This window comes from Felis catus, chromosome A1 (genome assembly GCF_018350175.1).
Source record: "Felis catus isolate Fca126 chromosome A1, F.catus_Fca126_mat1.0, whole genome shotgun sequence".
In the NCBI taxonomy this organism is placed as follows: domain Eukaryota; kingdom Metazoa; phylum Chordata; class Mammalia; order Carnivora; family Felidae; genus Felis; species Felis catus.
Window position 1 is genome coordinate 123,715,848 of NC_058368.1, and position 25,188 is coordinate 123,741,035.

A 25,188-nucleotide genomic window follows, 5' to 3' on the forward strand; every position below is an offset into this window, starting at 1 on the left:
AGCCGCTTTTAGGAGAGACAAAAAAAAAAACAAAAAAAAAAAACACCTCCCTTCTCATGCTCTTGTTTGCTGTTTAATCACAGGACTTTCAACACTATTCCCAAACCAATTTGTCACACACTTTGCTTCCAAAAGGAAAACAGCATTTTGATATTCCCCTTTTTGTCTCTACATTACTACCACATTTAGACAGGACATGGTCATGGCTAAGCTATAGAGTATCTAAAAAATGTGTTATCCACTCTTTTCTATACCATCTACAGCAAGTTTAGAGCTGCTATGAAAAGGACCTGAACTTAAACCAAGTTTAAGAAATAACAGACAATGGAGTCAAGTACAAAAACTCCAAAAGACTGTTCTCTCTGGTTTCATCACTGTTTTCCCTGAAGATCATGTCTCACACCTCCTAAAATTAAAATGTCTCTTCCCTAAAAGTCAACTTTAAGAATTCATTTCTCCTTTACTTCACTGAAGCACACATACTGATTAATATGAAGCATACTGATTAGGAATGCCCTGTAAGAGTGTTAAATTAGCAAAAACCTTCTACATGAGGTCTGTGTCAAGATTTATCCAAGAGCGGAAGATTCTCTCCCTCAGAGACCCATTCTCCCAGCAGTAATGCCATCACCATCAAGCTATCATACTCACTATATATTCAAAAGTTCTTTCCATGAAACTACAAGTCTTGACAACCATTTACAGTTCTCATTAACTCCACTAACGCCCCAAAGGCTGAATGACAACTATAACTCTGCCCCTCTGCCTGAGTATCATTACTACAAATATCAAGTATGTTCTATCTAAAAGGGCCAAATGAAAAGAAGCACTTTCCACGGCGCCTGGGTGGCTCAGTTGGTTAAGCATCCAACTCTTGATTTCAGTTCAGGTCAAGATCTCAGGGTTTCATGAGTTCAAGCCCTGTGTCAGGCTCTGCACTATGTACAGAGCCTGCTTGGGATTCTCCCTCTCCTCCTCTCACTCCCTGACTTGTGCTCTCTCTCCTGCAAAATAAATAAATAAACTTTAAAAAAGGCGGGGAGGAGGGCCTCTGGGTGGCTCATTCAGTTAAGCGTCCAACTTCAGTTCAGGTCACGATCTCCTGGCCTGTGGGTTCAAGCCCCATGTTGGGCTCTCGGCTGACAGCTCAGAGCCTGGAGCCTGCTTCTGATTCTGTCTGTCTGTCTGTCTGTCTCTCTCTCTCTCTCTGCCCCTCCCCTGCTCACGTTCTGTCTCTCTCTCAAAAATAAGTAAACATTTAAAAAAATTAACAAAAAAAAACACATTCAGAGTTATTTATCTTCCTGCTTTTCATTTATACCCTGAATACATAAACCAAAGTTTATATCTCTGTGTTAAGCTATTTGCCAAGAGTGGCCACCCATTAGAAGTCTTTAAGACATTCACAAGGTTCCCAAAGGCATACTTATAGTAAATGCTACAATTACCAAAAAAAGAAAAAAGAAAAAGAAAGAAAGAAAATTAAACTACAACTGACTTTGCTAACAGACCCTTATACCACCTCTCATATCTGATTTCAGACTATCCTCTGATTCACCAACCTGTCTGCATTCAGAGGAATGGGACAAAATGCCCAAGACTTTAATACAGATACCACAGGTGAGCACAAACATTTTATACTTAGCACACACTGTGGAGGTTAATAAGCAGATCGATGATTTCAGTTATTGCCTGCCCCATATAGTAACAAAACATTCATCCTTCAATAGCCATACTCTTACCCAATGAGCAAATTTATTTTGTATTCACAAAGAATCACCAAGTCCACAATTCAAATCTACACATGATAATGGAAATTTTTACTCTCTACATTGCACATTTCTGAATTAGTTGAATTTTTCAATGATTTCTTTTTTTGTGGTAAGACAAGATATCTAGTATGGAAATTAAATCCACATATAATTAGTGTCCAAAGTGCAGTAGACTTTATGTCCTTATTCTCAGGAAAAATTCCTCTTAATAAACCCAAATATATTGAAAAATGTTCTTAGCAAGCATATCCACCAAGCTGATTTTTTTCCCTCTGACCACAAAGATTATGTTGAAAATTATTTTTAGATTTAGAAAAAAGGTTTGTGGTATTTTTTTTTTTTAGTATAGAAGGAAACAAAATCACATACAAGTATAACTAGTCCATTTTTAAAAACAGGAATACACAAATGGAAAAATATTGAGTGAATCCATTCTCAAAGAATTCTGGTAGGTGCTACCAGGAATACAAAACTGAGTAAGGCACAATATATACATAACTGTCGCAGAGAATAAACAGAGGGACAAAAAGCTATGAAGCTTGAAAAGAGAAGCTTTGATAATATTCAAAAAAATGGTGGTAACCACAATCAGAATCTCAGTAGAAATTGTCTGGTAAAGATAGATTTGGGGATATAAAGGATTTCTGAAGCCACAGGTAAGAGAAACACTGCAGGACAGACAGGAAGTGAAAAGAAGTGGAGGGTGAGGCACCTGGCAATGGCAATATTAAAGGAATGAGCACAGGAGGAAGATCCACTGAGGCAAACCTGGAGGGCGGAAAAAAGGTCAAGAGAGAATAACATCACTGAGGCCAAGTCCAGAGAGAGCATCTCAGGAGGTGGTGAACTGGTCCACAGCAGCCAACACATTTTTAAGAACCAGACTTAGTAGAAGTGGTTTTAATAAGGAAAAAAGGGTGGTAACCAAACCACAGAGATTTTAGTAAGGAATGATTAAAACACACACACACACACACACACACACACACTAAGCAGGAATATACCACAAATGTACACTATTCTTTTGAGAGTGTGAGTAAAGAAAAGCAATTGTATCAAAGAAGGCCTTAGAAATATTTCCAAATTAATATTCGCAATCCCTCATATAAGTCCATGAGATCTATTACATCACTGCCATTATCCAACACCATTTCATTTCCACTAAAACTGAATGTAGAGCCCAAAAAGGGAATGGACAAGACCAAATAACCAGTTGTTCACTGACCCACTTAGGGTCAGTGACCACGTCCAGATTCGTGCTCTGGAAATTTTGGCACTGGAACAAAGACTGACTCAGTCAGAGCTGGCAAGCAGCTCTGAACCATGCACAAGAAAGACTGGCAAAAGAAAATGCTGAGGACAAAGCAGGACTGCAAGGAAGACAGAATGACCAGCCTGGCCCCTAAGAGCGAGAAATGGGGAAAGCAGTCTTGGCTCAACATTGTCAAAGGGTCCCACACATCTTGCTGTTTTGAACCTTTGAGTGTCTTGTATCCTTTCAACAAAAGCTAGTTAGAAAGGAAATCTACTCCTTGCAAACAACAGAGCCATAACTAAAATAATTATAAACATTCTTCCTACTCTGATAGCATATAGATTACTAATTTTTTGATTATGCTACATAATGCTACAGTGAACATTTCCAAATTCTTATTTTCAGTTCTAATTATTTCCTGAGAATATATTTTTTATGTGGAATTGTAGGCCAACGGATATAAATGTTAAGGTCCTTGACAAACTGCTCCGAAAAGGTTATTCTACATAATAGCAATTTACTCTAACAGCCACAGGGTACATAAATATGGAGAAGTGCAAAATTTTAAGACTTATGATGCTATCTTCAGTATTAACCATACATTTCTAGGCAAAAGGGTTCCACTTACCCTTTTGTCAATGTAAATCAAACACCCTTTTCCTTTTACCTCAAAGATTACATCTCCAAAACAATCCCTTTTCATCATTAGTCAGATGACTACATTCGTCAAACCATGTTTCTCCTAATACTTAAGTTTGCAAAATTCACTTTCATTTCCTTTTGGAAAAAAAAAAAAACTTTACTGAAGTATAGTTTACATACCATAAGATTCATCCACTCTAAATACATAATTCAGTGATTTGGGTAGACTTACAAAGTTGCACAACCATCACCACAATCCAGGTTTAGAACTTTTTCATTACCCTAAAAATTCTCATGAGCTCATTTGCATTCAATCCTTGCTCCCACTACCAACCCCAGGCAACCACTCATCTGTTTTCTGTGTTTACATAGATTTGCCTTTTCTGAGCATTTCCAATGAATGGAATCATATTATATGTAGTATTTTCTAAGTCCTCACATCCCTCAGCATAATTTTTTGAGGTTAATCCACATTGTAGCATGTACTTTGTTCCTTTTTTATTGCTAAATAGTATCATACTATATGTATATACAACATTTGGTTTATCCATTCACCAGTTAATGGATATTTCGGTTGTTTCAGTTTTTGTCTAGTATGACTAATACCACTATAAACATTTATGTATATGTTTTTGTGTGAACATAGATTTTCCTTTCTAATGAGTAGACACCTAAGTATGGAATGGCTCAGTCATATAGCATATATTTCTGTTTTAGGTTCATGTTTAACTTATTAAGAAACTGCCAAACTATTTTCCCAAATGGCTCTACCCCTTTACATTCCTATACTCTGCTTTTTAATATGCCCATGTGGCTAGTCGTATTAGCCCATGTAAGAGTCAGATTTTCTGCATGGTAAACTCATACTTACCCACAGGTAAGTACAGCGTTCTACAAGTGAATACTTATCATAATTCAAAAGAGGGTATGTGATATGGTAGCTCACCACTTCCAACAACTAAATACCACAAGACCACTTCTCCATCCCTTATCAGAGATAGGAAAAGATAATATAAGAACATGGTCACACACCATCTTTAACTTCCTCTGCACAAGTACTCAGGATCTCAAAACCATGATATAAACAACAGTGTTAGTTAGAAAGACTGGTGGTGGGGTGTCCAGCAAAACTGAGAAACTGTAGTTAAGAACTTTTTTACTGTAAGCGAACGAAACAATCAGCAAAACTAAAAGGCAAATGTCAGAATGGGAGAAGATATTTGCAAATGACATATCAGATAAAGGGTTAGTATCCAAAATCTATCAAGAACTTATCAAACTCAACACCCAAAAAACAAATAATCCAGTGAAAAAATGGGCAAAAGACATAATAGACACTTTTCCAAAGAAGACATCCAGATGACCAACCAACACATGAAAAGATGCTCAACATCACTCATCTTCAGGGAAATACAAATCAAAACCACAATGGGATACCACCTTACACCTGTCAGAATGGCTAACATTAACAACTCAGGCAACAAGAGATGTTGGCGAGGATGCAGAGAAAGAGGATCTTTTTTGCATTGTTGGTGGGAATGCAAGCTGGTGCAGCCACTCTGGAAAACAGTATGGAGGTTCTAAAAACAGTATGGAGGTTCTAAAACTAAAAACAGAACTACCCTACGACCCAGCAATTGTACTACTAGGCATTTATCCACAGGATACTGGTGTACTGTTTCAAAGGGACACATGCATCCCCATGTTTATAGCAGCATTATCAACAATAGCCAAAGTATGGAAAGAGCCCAAATGTCCATCAATGGATGAATCGCTAAAGAAGATGTGGTGAGTATATACAATGGAGTATTACTCGGCAATCAAAAAGAATGGAATCTTGCCAATTGCAACTACGTGGATGGAACTGGAGGGTATAATGCTAAGTGAAATTAGTCAGAGAAAGACAAATATCATATGACTTCACTCATATGAGGACTTTAAGAGACAAAACAGATGAACATAAGGGAAGGGAAACAAAAATAATATAAAAACAGGGAGGGGGACAAAACATAAGAGACTCTTAAATATGGAGAACAAACAGAGGGTTGCTGGAGGGGTTATGAGAGGGGGATGGGATAAATGGGTAAGGGACACTAAGGAATCTGTTACTGAAATCATTGTTGCACTACATGCTAACTACTTTGGATGTAAATTTTAAAAAATAAAAAATAAAACAAGTTTAAAAAAAAAGAACTTTTTTACTATAAAGGGAACTCTTCTAATAGTGAAAACTACACAAATGCCTCCATAAAATAATGTTTTAAGGTTCATCCATGGTGTAGCATAGACTGAGATCCTGTTCCTTTTTACTACAGAATGGTACTACATTACAGGGATATAAAACTATCTGATGCTCAGGAAAGAGTGGCATGCGACTCCTGAGTCCACAGCAGCAAATCATTAAGGGGTACGCTGCCCCAAGGCTAAGAGCATTAGGCATCAGTCTGAAAAATCCTGACACAAAGATGTCAGGCACCCTACCTCAACAGCCTGGAACATGAACAGACCCCACTGGGAGATATAAGATACCACCAAACAGAGAGAGAATGATGTCCTTTTGTGAAATACCTCAATGATCATATTCTTCTCCTAATTCCTGAACAAGAAGGGAAGGATGGAGATGGAGACAGGAAATGTAAAGAACCAAAAGGTATAGACTAAACTGCAGGATAATGGGTCTATTATTATTTTTGATACCTCACTGTGGCCCTAGGCTAAACCTAAGGGAGGTGTGTGGGTTTTTTTAAATTTGTTTATGTTTATTTATTTTTGAGACAGAGACAGAGAGAAACAAAGCATTAGTGGGAGAGGAGCAGAGAGAGAGGGAGACACAGAATCTGAAGGAGGCTCCAGGCTCTGAGCTGTCAGCACTGAGCCTGATGCAGGGCTCGAACCCACAGACTGGTAGATCATGACCTGAGTCAGACACTTAACCAACTGAGCCACCCAGGTGCCCCTGGAGGTGTGTGTTCATTTAGTCTACCTTCTTTATTAAGTCATTTGAAAATATACCTTTGTTTACTTACCAATGGAGAAAATTCCAAGTAGGAAACAGTCAATTTTGAAAATACCAGTTGCCAAAGATGCTAGTGAGGACCTAAAATATAATTGTACTTAAAAAGATAATAACAAGAATATGTCAATGCTTAAATTCTTTTCCTTCTGCATATATTTAAAGAGAATGAGGGTCGCCTGGATGGTTAAGTTGGTTAAGCTTCCGACTTCGGCTCAAGTCATGATCTCACGATTCGTGGGTTAGAGCCCTACATCAGGCTCTCTGCTGACAGCTAAGACCCTGGAGTCTGCTTCAGATTCTGGGTCTCCTTCTCTCTGCCCCTCCCCTGCTTGTGTTGTGTGTGCATCTCTCTCTCCCAAAAAAGTGAACATTAAAAAAAAATTTAACGAGAATGAAACCATGGTGACTATTCAAGAGAACCTGTGAAGGCACTCTGCCCCATTCACACATATAATAAAGTGTACTTGGTTACATGGGAGTACGTGATAAAATAAAGTTTGGGAAAGAGAGGAAATGAACTAGAAACAAAAACAATTACTGAACTACACCAAAAAACAAGAGTCAAGAAAAGGAAATGAAGATCAGTTTTTTTAAAGCACTGAATCTTTCTTTTGCTGTAAACAATTCAGAACACTCACCTTATATATAACATACCCTCATGTTAACAGAGCACTGATATGAGTATATTTCATTAATATTAATCTTTACTAAAGAGATTTTTTTTTTTAATTAAAAATAATTTGGGGCGCCTGGGTGGCGCAGTCGGTTAAGCGTCCGACTTCAGCCCAGGTCACCATCTCGCGGTCCGTGCGTTCGAGCCCCGCGTCGGGCTCTGGGCTGATGGCTCAGAGCCTGGAGTGTGTTTCCGATTCTGTGTCTCCCTCTCTCTCTGCCTCTGCCCCTCCCCCGTTCAGGCTCTGTCTCTCTCTGTCCCAAAAATAAATATACGTTGAAAAAAAAAATTAAAAATAATTTAACCAGCACAATAAATTATAACTTAAATTAACTGAAACTAGAACATTTTCCTATTTTAAAACTACCACTAAATCTTAAAGAAAGAACTCTGAAAAGCTTAGTATTAACTACATTTGAACACAATTCTGTATACAAATCAAAATGTCAAAGAATTCCGTCTGTAACAGAAGTCTTATGAATTCAAGAAACTTAAGGAAGATATAAAAATAACTGTTATTTTTGTCAACATTAAGGGATATTATAATTCAAATAGAGAAGGTAAAATCTCAAAGCCTTGAGTACCATTTCTTTAATAAAGAAGCAATCGTTCAACAATTAAGTGGGTTCCTACTACTCTGTACCAGGCACTAGTTTGAGGCAAGGAGGAACCACAGATTCAGCACAGATCTTATAGGGTCAAGTTCTGGATTCATTTTAGTTGATTTTTTTTTTCTTTTTGAGAGAGAGAGAGACAGAACAGGAAAGGGGCAGAGAGACAGAGGGAGACACAGAATCTAAAGCAGGCTCCAGGCTCTTAGCTGTCCACACAGAGCCTGATGAGGGGCTCTAACTCAAGAACTGTGAGATCATGACCTAAGCCAAAGCTGGACACTCAAGTGACTGAGCCACCCAAGTGCCCTTTATTTTTTTTTAATGTTTATTTATTTTTCAGAGAGAGAGAAAAAGAGAGAGCACGCAGGGAAGGGACAGAGAAAGAGAGGGATACAGAATCCAAAGCAGGCTGCAGGCTCCGAGCTGGAGCCCAAGTCAGACACTTAACTGACTGAGACACCGGGCACCCCTGGATTCATTTTGAAAGTAGAGTCAACAGTATTTGCTGAAGGATGGGCTGGATATAAGTGTGATAAAAGTGGAATCACAAATGACGCTGAAGTTTACCATGTGAGAGACCAAAAGTTTAAAGTTAAATTAACTTGGGGAAGGGGTGGGGGTGGTGGTGACTGGCTGGCTCTGTCAGTAGAGCATGTGACTCTTGATCTTAGGATTGTGAGCTTGAATCCCACACTGGGTGTGGAGCCTACTTAAAAAAATAAAATAAAATAAAATCTTAAAAAATAATAATAATAAAGTTAAATTAATTGAGACAAGGAAGATTGGAGACTGAATATCAGAGCGGGCAACAGATAGCTCCAAGAGTTGAAACTTGGATGTACTGAGTTTGAGGTGCTCATTAGTAGACATATCAAGTAGACAGTTAGCCAGTAAGCCCACTGAGGGAGAGGTCCAAAATGAAGATATAAATTTGTCACAGAGGTGGTTTTCAGAGCTATGAAAATGGATGAGATCACCAAGAAATCGGTACAGATCAAAAAGAAGACCAAAGAACTGATACCCAGAGCACTCCAAAATTAAAAAGTCAGGAGGAGAAGGAACTTGAAAAGAATAAAGAGAAAAGGCAGCCAGTAAGGCTGAATTAAAAGTAGGGGAGTATAAAAAATCCCCAAGAATCTATCCCAAAACTCCTAGAACTAGTGTGTGTGTGTGTGTGTGTGTGTGTGTGTGTAGCAAGGTCAATCACAATCTATATAGTAGCAATGGGCAATTAGAAGCCAACAATACCATTAATAACAGTTCAAAAAACTTAAATACTAAGTTATAAACCTAAGTAAGTATATGTAGGATCTGTATGCTGAAAACAACAAAACACTGATGAAGGACTGTTTTTCCTAAATAAATAGAAAGACATCATCTTCATGGATTGGAAGATATAACAAGTTCAAGATGTCAATTCTCCCCAAATTGAGCTACAGCTTTAATGCAATTATTATCAAAATTCCAGCCATATTTTTTTGTAGATACACTGATTCTAAAATTTATGTGGAAAGACAAGGGAAACAGATAAAACAAGTCTAAAAAAAAAAAAAAAAACCCAAAGCTAGAGGAGTCACACTTCCTGAAATTTACTGAGAAAAATGTACCTATTTTTTTCTCCATTTGATTTTTAGCTACTCAATATATATTTTTACCACCCAAAATAAAGCTACAGTAAGACATGTGGTATAAGAGGAAGGAAAGATATATAGATATACATATAGATATATCTAGATATAGATATATCTATATCTAGATATCTATATATATCTATATCTATAGATATATCTATATAGATATCTAGATATCTAGATATAGATATATATAGATATCTAGATATAGATATATCTATATCTATATAGATATAGATACAGATATAATATATAGATATAGATATAGATCTATATAGATCTATAGATATCTATATCTATATATTATATCTATATCTATATCTATCTATCTATATATATGTATATATAAAGCAAGAACAAAGTCCAGAAATATATCCACACAAGTACAGCCAACTTTTTTTTTTTTTTTTTACAAAGGTACAAAAGTCAGTCAGTGGACAATGGAGGGTCTTTTCAGCAAATGATATTCAAACAATTGGTTAGTCATACACACATAAAAATAATGAACCTCAATCTAACTTCTTACTTCATATAAAACTTTACACAAAATGGATCACAGAGATATACAGAACAACACAGAAAGCTCTAAACTTTTAGAAGAAAACATTTTTTTGAGAGAGAGAAAGAGAGTGTGAGCAGGGGAGGGGCTGAAGGGGAGAGAGAGAGAGAGAGAGAGAGAAAATCTTAAGCAGGCTCCATGCCCAGTGTGGAGCCCAAGGTGGGGCTCAATCTCACAAACTGCGAGATCGTGACCTGAGCTGAAATCAAGAGTCAGATACTTAAGCAACTGAGCCACTCAGGCACCCCTAGAAGAAAATATTTTTAAAAGTCTCTGTAATAGGATTAAGTGAAGAATTCTTAGACATAATACCAAAAACGCAAGTCTATAAAAGAAAAAAATACCAGTAAACTTGATACTCCAAAATTTAAAATTCTTACTCTCAAAAGACATTTAAGAGAATGAAAAGACAAGATACAGACTGGGGAAAAATACTTGCAAATCACATATTCAACAAAAGGCTTTACGCACTCAGAATAAATGAAGATCCACAGTTAAAAATAATAATAATAATAATAATAATAATAATAAATAAAAATCTCAACAGAAAATGAGCAAAAAACTGAACATACACTTCACCAAAGAGGATACATGGGTATGCAGCAACCACATGAAAAGACGTTCAACATCAAAAGCCATCAGAGAAAAGCAAACTGAAGTCCCAAGGACACACCACTACACACCAATTAGAATAGCTAAAATAGGGGCGCCTGGGTAGCTCAGTGGGCTGGATGTCCAACTTCAGCTCAGGTCATGATCTTGCTGTTCTTGAGTTAGAGCCATGCATCAGGCTCTGTGCTGACTGCTCAGAGCCTGGAGCCTGCTTCAGATTCTATGTCTCCCACTCTCTCTGTCCCTTCCCCACTCGCTGTCTCTCTCTCTCTCTCTCAAAAATAAACAAACATTAAAAAAAGGAAAAAAAGAGTGGCTAAAAAAAAAATACAACATTAGTGCTGGGAAAGATGCAGAACTAGTGGACTATACATTTCTGTTAAGAATGTAAAATGATGCAGAAAATAGTTTGGCAGTTTCTTAGAAATTTAAACATACATTTATTAAAAGACTCAGCAATTCCACTACTAGGTAGCTACCCTAGAAAAATGAAAACTTATGTTCACCCATTCAAGTATAGCCAACTATTTTGTTGTTGTTGTTGTTGTTGTTGTTTACAAAGGTACAAAAGCAATTTAATGGAGAAAGGAGAGTCTTTTTGGCAAATGATGTTGGAATAAATAATTGATCATCCATACACAGATACCAAAAAATGAACCTCATAGAGCTTTTCTTGGAATAGTCAAAAACTGGAAATAACCAAGATGTCCCTCAGACAAACAGAAAAATAAACTGCAATACATTCATGTATTACTCAAAAGTAAAAAAAATCAATTATCAATGCGCTCAACAACTTATACAGATCTTAAGGGCATACTAGGGATAAAAAAAAAAAAGGTCAATTTCAAAAGGATATATACTGCATGAATCCATTTATATAACATGATTGACAAAATTATTGTGGCGCAGAATAAATCATTGGTTGTCAAGTATTAGGGACTGGGGGAGGGTGTGACTAGAAAGAAACAGTCTGAGGGAGTTTCTCTGGGGTGATCAACAGTTCTGAACAGTTACATGAGTCTATACGTGTGATAATGTCCTAGAATTTTACACACACACACACACACACACACACACACACACACACACCAAAAAACTTCATGTAGAAACTGGTGAAATCTGATTAAGGAGTGTATATTAGTTAATAATACTCAGAATTTTATCACAGTTATCAAACAGATTATCATTGGAGGAAGTTGAGTCAAGGGAAGAGGGAACTCTGAACTATTTTCCTAACTCGTATGAGTGTCTAAAATTATTTCAAAATAAAACATTTTTAAGTGTTTTTGTTTTTTTAATGTTGCTAATAGATCAAGTAAGACAAAGACCACTAGACTTAACAATTTTATAAACTGCTGGTGACTGACAGGAACTGTTTCCATCAAGGTGATGATTAGAGAACAGAATGCTTAAAACTCAAACTGTGGAGGGTTTTAAGTTATCGGAAATGGCATCAACTAGGACATGATCACAGAAGTTAAACAGTTGATGCTGATTCATAGGGGCACATGTAACCCAATGTTTACAGCAGTGCTTTCAACAAGAGCCAAATTATGGAAAGAGCCTAAATGTCCATCAACTGATGAATGGATAAAGAAGATGTGGTTTATATATACAATGGAATACTACTTGGCAATGAGAAGGAATGAAATCCTGCCATGTGCAGCAACGTGGATGGAACTGGAAGGTATTATGCTAAGTGAAGTAAGTTAGGCAGAGAAAGATATCATATGGTTTCACTTATATGTGGATCTTGAGAAACTTAACAGAAGACCATGGGGGAAAGAAAGGGCATAAAAATTGTTACAAACAGAGAGGGAGGGAAGCAAACCATAAGAGACTCTTAAATACAGAGAACAAACTGAGAGTGGGTGAGGGGTTGGGGGAAAGGGGGAAGTGGGTGATGAGCATTGAGGAGGGCACTTGTTAGGATGAGCACTGGGTGTTGTAGGTAAGCGATGAACCATGGGAATCTACCCCAAAAACCAAGAGCACACTTTACACACTGTAATGATAACCAAATTGGATAATAAATTATATTTTAAAAAAAAATTAGAAGTTAAATGGCTGAAACAGAACTGGATCTTTGAAGTTGAAAAGTTAAGGGAACTGAGAATTTCCTACCAAATTTGGGGAGGGGGAGGATCAGCTTATTCTTCAAAAATTCTCAAGGAGGCTACTGAACTATATCAAGTAAAATAAACCACCAGATGTTCTTCTAGAGTTGCTCAAAGGTCTACAGAAAAGTTTATGAAAGCCCTAAACAAGTAGTAAAGTTAGACAATGGGAAATGATTGAAAAAAAAAAATACATGCAAAGCATTTTGCTTCCACTTAAAAGGTGAATAATTGAGAGTACCTTTCTCCAAAATACAACACCAAAGTGGTTTACATATTATACTAGGAGCAAAATCAGTTAACCCTATTCTTAAGAACAAGGTCAGACTTTGAAACCAGTATGATGTTTGCATCAGTGAAACAAGCCCTCTTCTCATGGCTTTCTGATAGACACAAAAGCATCCTTTTTCAAGTTAGAGAAATACATATGAACAGATTAAATGACTTACATAAAGTCACACTGAATTTCAGGAATGGAGCAAAGAATCAGATTCACATTTTCACTCTTAAAGAGTTTAGATGAGGATTCAGAAACTGTTCCAGGAGATAAAGTCAACATAGACAGACAAGCTTCACTGCAAGGTTTAGTGGCTATCACTAACCCAAGCTTCCTGCCACTCTTCCCTAATCTAATCTTCACCACCTTGATTCACATTCATAACTACAACTAATAAAAGAAAATCAAAATCAAAGAGTTGTACTCTTTTGGGCTTACCCACTTTCATCAAAACAGACCCACTCCACACTGAAGACAATGAAGTACTGTCAAAAAGAATGTGATCTACAGAGTAAGGCAGATTTGAGGTTAATATCCCAACTCCACCCTTTCGTAGCTATAAAGGAAAAACACCTACCAGCCTCAGAGAACTGCTAGGAGGAGATTTTTTAAAAGTCTCTAACATTGTAATAATTCATACAAAAAGCCACAGAAGAACACAGCCTTCCAATTATCCTATAGGAAAAAATTCTAAGCCAAACAATGAGCAGCCAAACTACAATAATTTCAAAGAGAATAAGCAAAATTCTATAGTAAACAAAATGGATGCCTTTCCAGTTACTCTTTTTTTTTTTAAGTTTATTTATTTCTTATGAGAGAGAGGGAGAGAGAGAGAGAGAGAGAGCGCACAAGCGAGGGAGGAGCAGAGAGAAGGAGACACAGAATCTGAAGCATGCTCTAGGCTCTGAGCTGTCAGCACAGAATCCTCTGCCAGGCTCTAACTCACAAAATGTGAGATATTACTTAATCTGAAGTCGGACCCTTAACCAACTGAGCCACCCAGGCACCCAGTCAGTTACTCTTTTTATCTCCTTGCCCCATGATTTTCTTATTGGGACACATGAAACAGAAATACTCTCCACGCTGGAGATAACAGGTAACAGATAATCTGCTAAAATTAAACAAGGGTATACTCCCCACCCCAAGTTACAGAGAAATTATATAAAAATTATACAGAAATATTTTTCTCTCTCAAATTTTGAGAGCTCCTCGAAGAATGCTTTTAGGTATATCAGAAGATTAACATTCAAGTGTAAGAATGTATAGAACACATATGTGTATTTACCTAAACACACAACCTGTACACTGTGCTTCAAAACTACCACATGTTCTACTGAGAAAATCACTGAATCACTAGACCATGCATCCCACTTTTCTTGCCCTGCCAGTGACCTCTGCTTATAATCCCTCTAGATACAACAAGATCACAAATTGGATTTCCACCCCCACCCTCTAAGCCAAGACAACCACGCCTGTGGAAGAGCTATTGGAAAGTAGCTTAATTAAAAAGACTCCTCTCTGCTGCTACCCACTGCGGTGAGCAGCTACTGATAAGGCAGCAACTGGGACCTGCTTTCCAAAAAGAAGCTGTTCGGACACAATGCTCTGAACTGGTGTTGACTGTTCACAAGCCAAAACCACAAGTAAAAACACAAGTGTTGTTTCTACAAGTAATACAGAATTCTATTTCTTGTCATGTTAGAAACACAGGTTCATGATAAAAGCAGCAAATTGTCATTTTTAAGACCCTTTCTCATTCTCATTCCAAATATGAAAGCTTAAAAATAATTAATAAAAATGTTGGAGAATTTCTTCTAATTCTTATTTAAAGAAGGAGCCCACAGGAATTTGGCTACAATAAAATATTAAGTGATCCTGTAGAAAGCCAGATACAATGACATAAACTATTTATAGCTACAGGAAACACCAAAATGTTTCACGAGTGACTTCTTTACAGACACTATTTTTGCTCATGCTTCACAATTACTGAATAAGGTAGTATTCAAAATCCCTCTACTGCATTGGATATGCTTATTTTTTAGGACTTACATCACCAATCCTGCACTCCCATCACAAATGAGTTAGTTTCACATAAGCAGTTTTAAGCTTACATTTTTAAACATAAGTCCTGTTTTCAACAAAAACTAAATTTAGGATTTTCAAATATTTGTTTAAAGTAACCACGTAACATGACCAAGAAATTAAATAATTTTAAGTCAGCTTTCTTTAAAGGGCTTAAAGATCCTTTACTCTAAGATCCCAGGCCCTCAAAATCCTAGTTCTTTCCTAACATTTGGTATCCAAATCCAACCTGAACAAATGAAGGAATGACCCTGGTCCTTATTTACCTCACTTAATTGGGACTAGTCATATTTCATTATACAGATATTAAGGTCTTTGATTATGTCTTAGACTCTTGCTGAGAACATTACATAAGATATACAAATCACACAACCTTTCAAAAATTCAAAAAGTTTTGACTCCAAGAGTTTGGGATAATGGACTGTGAACCTGTATTTAGATAACATCTTCACTATGAAAAGAAGCTTCTAAATTCAACCTATTAGTTTTCAGGATGCTAAAAAATTTTTAAATTATTTGAGTTTTATTACATAATGAAACCTGAAACAGCAATGATCCCTTACTTAAAATGTACTAAACATCTCCCACACATGTATTCTGTTAATTATCGGACTGTGTCACAAGACTTGTTTCCTTATTTTTTCATGATAAAAACTGAAAGCTTGCACTGAATTTGTAAGTAACTGTCATGTTTTCTAAATTTAAGTCTTGGCCAGACTAAGTCATAAAGTAAAACATTTTATTTATTAAACTGTCAACCAATTTTGCACTCCTTTCCTGAGAACCAATAATCTGAAGTCAAAATACTCCTATGAGTTAACATAAATAAGATGAAGCGTAGCCCTGAAATTTTAGTTTCCTACCACATAATCCTACTCCTAGCAATGAATATATAAATATTCATTAACTACAAGGATAATCATTTTTAGCAATCATTACTAATATTTAGCCAAAGAACACTGACATCTCACTCGACTTGATGAACAAATTTTTTTCTTTAAATTTTTTTTTAATTAATACACTCTATCTTTTAAAGCAATTTTAGATTAAAAAAAAAAAAAACTGAGCAGGAACATTCCCTCTCCACAACCACAACCGTTAATTTTCCTCCATTATCAATGTCTTTAACTGATGAACCAATACGGATATATTATTATTAACCAAACTCTATAGTTCACATTAGGGTTTCTTTCTGTTGTACATTCTATGCGTTTTGATGAACACATAATGACAGGCATCCACCACAAAAACATCATACAGAAGAGTTTCATTGTCCCAAAAACCTTCTGTACACCAATCCCTCATCCCTCCTCTGTCCCCACCCCCAAACCCCTTTCAACCAAAGATCATTTTGCTGTCTCCAGAGTTTTTTCAGCATGTCATATAGTTGGAATTATACAGTACGTAGCCTTTTCAGATTGGCTTCTTTCATTTCACATTATGCATTTAAGGTTCTTCCATGTCTTTTTATGGCTGGATAGCTCATTTCTTTTTAACACTGTATATATTCCATCATATGAACATACCACAGTTTATCCATTCACCTACTGAAGGACATCTCAGTGGCTTCAAAGTTTTGGCAATTATGAATAAAGATCCTGCTGTAAATACTGTGTGATTTTCTGTGGACATAAAATGTTTAATTCATTTGGATAAATACCTAGAAGCACGACTGTTAGATCATATGATAAGATTATGGTTACTTTTCCAAGAAATTGACAAACTGTCTTCCAAAGTGGCTAAAGCATTTTACAATCTCAACAGCAATGACTGAGAACATCTGTTGCTCCACATCCTCACCAGCAGTTGCTGTTGTGTTTTGAATTTTAACCATTCTAATAGGTGTATAGTGGTATCTCATTGTTTTAAATTGCAATTCCCTAACGAACTAAGATACTGGCCATTGTTTCATGTTTATTTGACATCTATATATCTACTTCAGTGAAGTGACTGTCTGTTCAGATCTTTTCCCTACTTTTTGATTGGGCTATTTACTTACATATTGTTGAGTTTTAAGAGTTCTTTGTATATTTCAAATAAAGTCCTTCACCAGGTATGTGTTTTATAAATATTTTCCCTCAGTCTTGCTATACTATACACAGAGCAGAAATTTTTAATTTTAATGAAGCCAAACTTATCCATTATTGACTTCAAGGACCATGCTTTTGGTATTGTTACCTAAAAACTCATTGCCAAATCCAAGGTATAAATTTATTTTTAATTACAAAAAAATTTTCAAAGACACAGGGTCATGAGTTCAACCAGTTTCTTAAAACCTAAAAAAAAGTACATAACATCCCCATCTATAGTTTTCAAAATACTATTTATGAAAGAAAAAAAATAATGAACTATTAACACAAATGCTTACATTTTTTTTTAAGTAAACTCCATGCCACACATGGAGCTTGAACTCATCACCTCGTGCACACTCCCCTGACTCAGCCAGTCAAGCACCCCAAATGCTTACACTTTTATCTTAAGTATGTCAGATGATACTTCCATAATAAGTCATACTGACATACTCTGCCTTCAGACTCTTTAGTCCATAATGAAAAAAATACAAGTATTGCTGTGCAAATATTTTCATACATTCAGAGATGAAAAGTTTGCAAAATAAAAATGGTCTGTTTTACAAAAAGGTTGAGAGTTAACATAAAGAAGATAAATTTGGGGCACTTGGGTGGCTCGGTCAGTTGAGCATCTGTCTCTTAATTACAGCTCAAGTCACGACCTCACAGTTTTGAGATCAAGCCCCGTGTTGGACTGTGCACTGAAAGCACGGTCGCTGCTTGGGATTCTCTCTCCTTCTCTTCCTGCCCCTCTCTCTCTCTGCCTCTCTCTCTGCCCTTCCCCGACTTGTAATCACTCTCTCGCTCACTCTCTCAAAATAAACTGTATAAAAAAATGTAAAAAAGATAAATTTGACCTTTTTATATATCTTAATATAACTGCATGCTAATGTCATTATATCCATCAAAAATACATTTGTATTTGGCCATTTTGCCAACTCAGTGTTCACCAAATTAAATTATGTCCCTTTTGGGGCACCTGGGTGGCTCAGTCGCTTAAGCGTCCAACTTTGGCTCAGGTCATGATTTCATGGTTAGTGGATTTGAGCCCTCCATCGGGCTCTGTGCTGACAGCTCTGAGCCTGGAGCTGCTTCAGATTCTGTGTATCTCCCTCTCTCTCTGACCCTACCCAGCTTGTGCTCTGTGTCTAGCTCTCTCAAAAACAAATAAACATTTAAATAAAAATTTATGTCCTTTCTGCTTGAAAAAGTGAGGGGTGATGAAGAGATCTAAGTGTGGTGAGAAAACAGAACTCTGAAAGCAATTTATATGGTAAGACAACTTAATTTCTATGGTAAGCAAAATCAACATTTTAATTTCAATATTCTTCTCACATATAATTCATTGATGAAATTCATGTAGTAGAAAGAGATTTTAGGGCTTCTCAAAAATCAGGTTTCTCGTCTTGAAATAACATTCAACCCATTTAAGTTAGAAAATAATGTCCACTAATTTAGTAGAGCTGTGCCCAGCATGTGAAGCAATATAGTTCTTCATCCCTTAACTTTAGCAAAGGCATTCCATAACAATCCCTGACACTATTTTTAAGATTTTATGAGAAGATATTTTTTCCAATGAATCCCTTAAAAATACATAGCATTTAGGAAAACAACAGTGAAATTCAGTAAGTTTGGCTACTATGAAACTAAGAGAACTTCAGTTTTCATAATCAGCAGCATATACTCAATATTTATGTAACTTTTCTTACCTTTTAGTACATCCAATATAAATTAAGATTTATCAAAATATTTTCAAGTGTTCTGTTAAATGGATGTATAATCATTAATATACCAAATTTACACATTACCTCTTTCAAACATAGCATGAAAAGCAATCTGCTCCTGGTATACCCTCAACAAGAATGCTATCAGGTCAGTTTTCCAGGAATCCCACTACCCTTGAAGTATTCTCTTAGTAATTTTCCATCTCCTGATATTCACACACTGTCTGCCTCTGTTGTATTCAGAGATGAACTCCATCTCTTGTTCCTATTGCAATAATCTTGAATAAAGTCTTCGTCACCATTTTAATAAGCATCAGCATTATGTTTTCTTTAATAATAGAAATCTTGTAAGGGACAAAACATCAAATTCCTCAGTAAACGTTACTTGGGAGACTGAAAGAAAAGGAAAACCTAAAACTTCTTAAGATTACTCTTTATCAACCAACATCTGAGTGCAGAATTGTGTTCAAGACACCAAGTCCATAGAGTTAAAGATAGAAAGATGTGTCTATAACAAAGAATTTGGCCTTTGTCTCTGGCTCTTAAGAAAAGACTAAATTCCTGGGATTTCCTAAGTCACAGGAGTATCTTTGTTATTCATGAACCTGTTAGATCACACCTGAGTTTATGCTGACAAGATGACTCACAGTAGGGTCCTGGTCACCAGAAAGATCAACCAAGTGATCAGAGGGATGGAGCTTAGAGCCCTAAGGAAGCCAAAGGGACTGGAGATTGAGGCTTAATCAGATGGCCGATGATTCAGTAAATCATACCTAATCAAATATGAATGAAATAAATGAAACCCCGAAACCCCAATAAAAACACCAGACAGTTGAAGCTTGATGAATCCATCAGAGCGCTAGAAGGGCAACAAGCCTTGATTCCACTGGGAGAGGGCAGCGAAGTTCTGCATTCAGGCTTCCCCTAACCCCATTTCTTGAGGGTTAAGGGAACCTCAAGGGTTCCCTCAAGGGAAATTGAGGTCCTGGGAACCTCCAAATTTGTAGTAGATTGATGAGAAGTATAGGTGGCCTGGAGACCCCCAAACTTGTGACTGCTATCTCAAGTGAGGGCAGTCTTGTAGGGGTAGGAAGTCATGGAAATCCTCTAGATTTGTAGCCAGTTGGTTAGAAGTGTGGGTGACCTGTGGACCCTCAAACTTACATCTGACAACTAAAGTAAGGACAGTCTTTTTGGAGACTATGACCTTAAACTAGTGGAATCTAATGCCAATTCTGGGTGGTTACCGTCAGAATTGGATTATAGTATACCGCTACATGCAAGACAAAATTTCTGTCTTTAAGGAGATATGGGTTTATCAGTAAATCCACTCAAGTCCACAGACAACCCAACAAGGACAAGGAGTGGAATTTTTATTTTGATTTATTATGCATCTTCAAAATATCATTATTTAGGGGCATCTGAGTGGCTCAGTTGGTTAAGCGTCCAACTTCGGCTCAGGTCATGATCTCACAATTCATGAGTTTGAGCCCACATCAGATTCTGGGCTGAGAGTTCAGAGCCTGGAGCCTACTTCAGATTCTATATCTCCCTCTCTCTCTGTCCCTCCCCCGCTCACACTCTCTCTCCCTCAAAAATAAACATTAAAAGGAATATTTTTTTAAATATCATTATTTAAATCTTTTCTTTTGGTACTTTCTTGGAGACAGACTAAACTAAACCCACAAACTGAACAGTTAAGCTTCTGGAAAAACTGTGAAAATGGGTATACAGTTCAGACAGTTAAGCTTCATGTTTATCAAAATGAAAATGGGAAACTTTCTAGTGGGTTTTAAAATTACTAAATTTAAAAAAATTTCTTTTTTTTTTTTTTAATTTTTTTTTCAACGTTTATTTATTTTTGGGACAGAGACAGACAGAGCATGAACGGGCGAGGGGCAGACAGAGAGGGAGACACAGAATCAGAAACAGGCTCCAGGCTCTGAGCCATCAGCCCAGAGCCCGACGCGGGGCTCGAACTCACGGACCGCGAGATCGTGACCTGGCTGAAGTCAGACGCTTAACCGACTGCGCCACCCAGGCGCCCCAATTTAAAAAAATTTCTAAATAGCCTTATTTGAAAAATTATATGTGTTCATGGGAGGAAATAAAATAGGAAATATGAGAGATAAAATGAAATAATCTCATATACTAATAATCTCACTATTCAGAAAGAACCATTACCACTCTTCTGTATCTCCTTCCCACTTAATATATTAAAGAGATCTTTCTAGTATATTAAAGAGATCTTTCTAGTATCAAAAATTATAAAATGTATGGATATTACAGTATTTCATCACTGGGGTAAATCATAAACAGTCTCCTAAAGCTGAACTAATTTATTTCCAATTTTCTACTACAAAAAAATAATGTTGTAATAAACATTCTTGTAACTAATTCTCTGCAAGAAACTGGTACTATTTCCTTAGGGTAAACTATTTGAAACATAATTTCTAGGTCTAATCGTATATTCATCTAACATGAATTTATACTCCTACCCACTTTTGGATATGAGAATACTTGTTTTATACACTTGACAAGCTAGGGAAAGATTTTACCTTTGCCAATGTAACAGGCCAAACCATTTTATCAGTGTTGCTTTAAAATGAATTCCTTTGGGGCACCCAGGTGGCTCAGTCAGTTAAGCGTCTGACTCACGATTGTGGATCAGGTCACGATCTCACATTTTCATGAATTTGAGCCCCTCCTCGGGATCTGCATGCTGACTGCACAGAACCTGCTTGGGATTCTGTCTCCTTTTCTCATTGCCCCTCCCCTACTCACACTCTCTCTGTCTCTCTCAAAATAAATACACTTTAAAAAAATAAATAAAATTAAGTTAAAATGAACTCCTTTGATTTTTTTAAAAAATCACATCTTTTTAAAAATATTTTTTGGCAATTTTTGTCTTCCACTGACAACTTTCTGTTCATGCCCTTTGCTCACTTTACTTTAGGGCATTCATCTGTTCCTCACTAATTTATAAGAAAATTTATATATCAACAGTCTAAGCCTTTTTCACATATATCCAAATATACCCATAGTTGGTCATGATGCAGTTGACATCACTGTGAATAATATACAGTGTCTCTTTAGGAGTTTTTATAAGCTGGCCACAGAAAATAGTCTATACCATTACTTTAGGCTAAACATTTTTACTACAAGGTTATACCATGGAGCAATAAAGACCTAAAAAAAAGTTTCAACCAGAAAAAAAAAAAAAAAAGACTTAAAAAAAGCAACTACTCACACTCACTATTCAAGTCAATGTAAAATAACCCATTAAACACAGACAACAGTTTTCTATTCCCAAACTGTATACATTTTAAACTCTACAAAAAGTATACTAATTCATTGCAACACAGGGATTTGGGATTTAACACTTACTTTATCATTACTATCATTACTCTGAAAGTTTGCATGAAAATTCAGGATTTTACTGTTTTCTAGAAATGTAAAAATTTATGAAAGTAATGTATGAAGAATTACAGAGGGAGAAGATAAACCTACTTGAAGTCAAAAGGAGAGGAAAAAAAAAAAAAAACAATGTCAAATAAAAAGTGGATTCTTAAAACCCAAAAAGAAACCTTAAGACCAAAAACATAGAAATCTATAATTTTCTGAATGTTGCATCTTTTTTGATTAGCTGATAAAAAGTACAGAGTGCATTTTTTAAAAAGATTATAGACCTCAAATTGTAGAATAAAGTCACTGTTTAAAATCTTAGTACTCATCCAATTATAAAGTATGTATGCATATTAAGTTACATCAAACACAAACCACTTTACAGAAAATAAAATTGTCTTCTATACCAGGTCACTTCACTCAATAGCAACCTTATGCGAATTAGTATTGAAGAACCCAAGGATTCCTATCTAAGTCTTTTCCTGTTGTTTTTTAAAAATTTAGCTTTATTGCTATTAAATTAAAAGGTGCTTGATATTTATTAATAACTCAAAAAATTTTATTAAACTAGTAAAAAAAAAAAAAAAAACAAGGAACAAAACAGAATTTCCAATGTGTTCATAATGACCTAAAAAAATGTCCAACTAAAGGAAATAACATCAAAATATTAACTGTCTTCAGGTGGCAGAACTAAGGGTGATTTCTTTTTCCTTTATATAACAGATTTTCTTAAACTCAGAAATGAGTATCTATTATTTATATAACTAACCTTTGTAAAGAAACAGATAAAATGTACCAAGTCAAACAACTAAAAGTAACTTCCTGATAGTCAAGCAATTATCTCCTCAAGTAAAGGGATAGTTTTTAAAAACTTTATCTGGTTATAGCTGCTCAAAATAACAGCTGCAATAAACACCCTGCACTTCATACAAAGTACAGTTACGGTAAGACAGTACAGTCTATTTTCATCTAAGTAGCAATACTATACGCTTTGCTGCACAATGTTTCAAAAGCTTGAAGCCTAAAATAAACCTTACCAATTATGATGGAAATTACTTTTTAGGGAAAAATTAATTATTTCCCTAAAGTAAATCCCAGATTTTTCTCCTCTTTTAATCCTATGAAAGTACTTACAATCAAATTAGAATGTGTAGACAATAAAAGGAAATATTTAATATATCTTGATACATTACAAAAACCCGGTACCCTTTACCTTCCACAATAAAGTACTAAAGACCATCCAAAAACAAACAAAACAACACAAAAATCTGCTAGTGAAAAAGAAAAAAAAGAACTCAGGTATGAAATGGAAAACCAAAGAAGTAGTCAGGTTATTATTCTTAGCCATCAGGGCAAAATAGGGAAAGAAAGCTAGCCAGTCTTATGAAGGAAACAAGCCTGCGAGGTCTGCTAAGACAAAGTTTTTAAGTCAGCCATCTGGGGAAGCCAACTGCCAAAAGACAACTGGTCAAAAGGAGAAATACACCAGGAACTGCTGCACTCCCAAGACACTCAATGAGTAAATCTTGCTCCTTCTCTTCTATTTCCAAGTCACATAAAGAGAAACAGCAAAGGGCAAGATTCAGGAATCACAGCCAAGGATAAAAAAAGTAATCATGAAAAAAATAAATAAATAAAAGACAGTAATCACAAAATCTCATTGGTCAATCCTAACCCTAATTTGTGAACCTTAACCTAGAAGGAAAGTTTCCAGTTATTTGAAAAAATTAAAACCAAAATTATCCTATAAACCGATAAACTATCTAGGTCAATACTATTTTTAAAATAGTAAGTTTTAATGTATTCCGAGGATTTTATTTTGCATATGTATTGATATTCTTTGTGCTGAAGTATTTTCTCAATTTTAATAAATAAATCTATCTCCTTTTTATAGCTTCAATTTTCATTTAAAATAGGATAAAATAAGCATCATCTTAGTTATAGCTCTGCCATAAAACAGCTTACTTGGCTTAAGCAAGTTTCTGGGCCTAAGTTTCTTCCCTGATGTACTGAAAGGGGTTGGTCCAAATGACTTAAATGAACCCTTCCACTGTAAAATAATCATTCTCTAATTCTTCAGGATGACATCAAGTTGTTTTGGGTAACATCCCCCTGAAACTGAAGTAACAATGTCTCTAGGTTAAAACAGTGGGTATCCTCCTCAGTCATTCACCATATCAACACTGGTGAAGACAGTGCTACAGATTTACTCCCACCCCAACTCCATCACCTCATCCAACCTCCGCACAACATACCCATCACTACCTACTTATTAATTTACTTACAGAGGAAATGGGTAAACCAAGCCCCACTATGTTGAGGACAGTGGATGTGACGGTACTGTCATGGTACGGATACTGGATGCTGTTGTCTTTACAGAAAAAGCCTCTCTGAAATGGATATATTTGGCCCAAATTTAGAACAGCCATAGGCATGGAAGCTGTTGGGGAAGGGAAAAAAAGACACACATGGTTAAATTCAGTTCACTTCATTAGGAAGTAAAGTCTACTGAATGGGATGCAAATCTTAACCATATTTGGTACTTTTTGAAAAGGATCAATATTCCAAAATACCCAAGAGTGAAGATTAAGGAAACCATGCAGCATTAGCTTGTCCATAATCAGCCCCACCTTTATCAAGTATAAATTCTCTTACTTGCGTTGACCTCTGATTTTAAAAACATACAATAAAGAAATCCCCATGGAATTGGCCCATGGAAAAATAAAGTTGAAAAAACAAG

At 36.1% G+C, this 25,188-nt stretch overlaps 1 protein-coding gene across 4 annotated transcripts in view; it reads right to left on the reverse strand.

Moving 5' to 3' along the window:
- Window positions 1-25,188, reverse strand: part of PLPP1 (phospholipid phosphatase 1) — a 90,398-nt gene that overhangs the window by 35,269 nt on the left and 29,941 nt on the right. For 3 of the 4 annotated variants that reach the window (XM_003980966.6, XM_019834145.3, XM_019834155.3), the window contains exon 2: window positions 24,734-24,888. The exons of the other annotated variant lie outside the window; for it this stretch is intronic. In XM_003980966.6, the coding sequence (XP_003981015.1) occupies window positions 24,734-24,888 (155 nt within the window). The remainder of the gene's footprint in view (window positions 1-24,733; window positions 24,889-25,188) is intronic. 4 annotated transcript variants of the gene reach the window in all.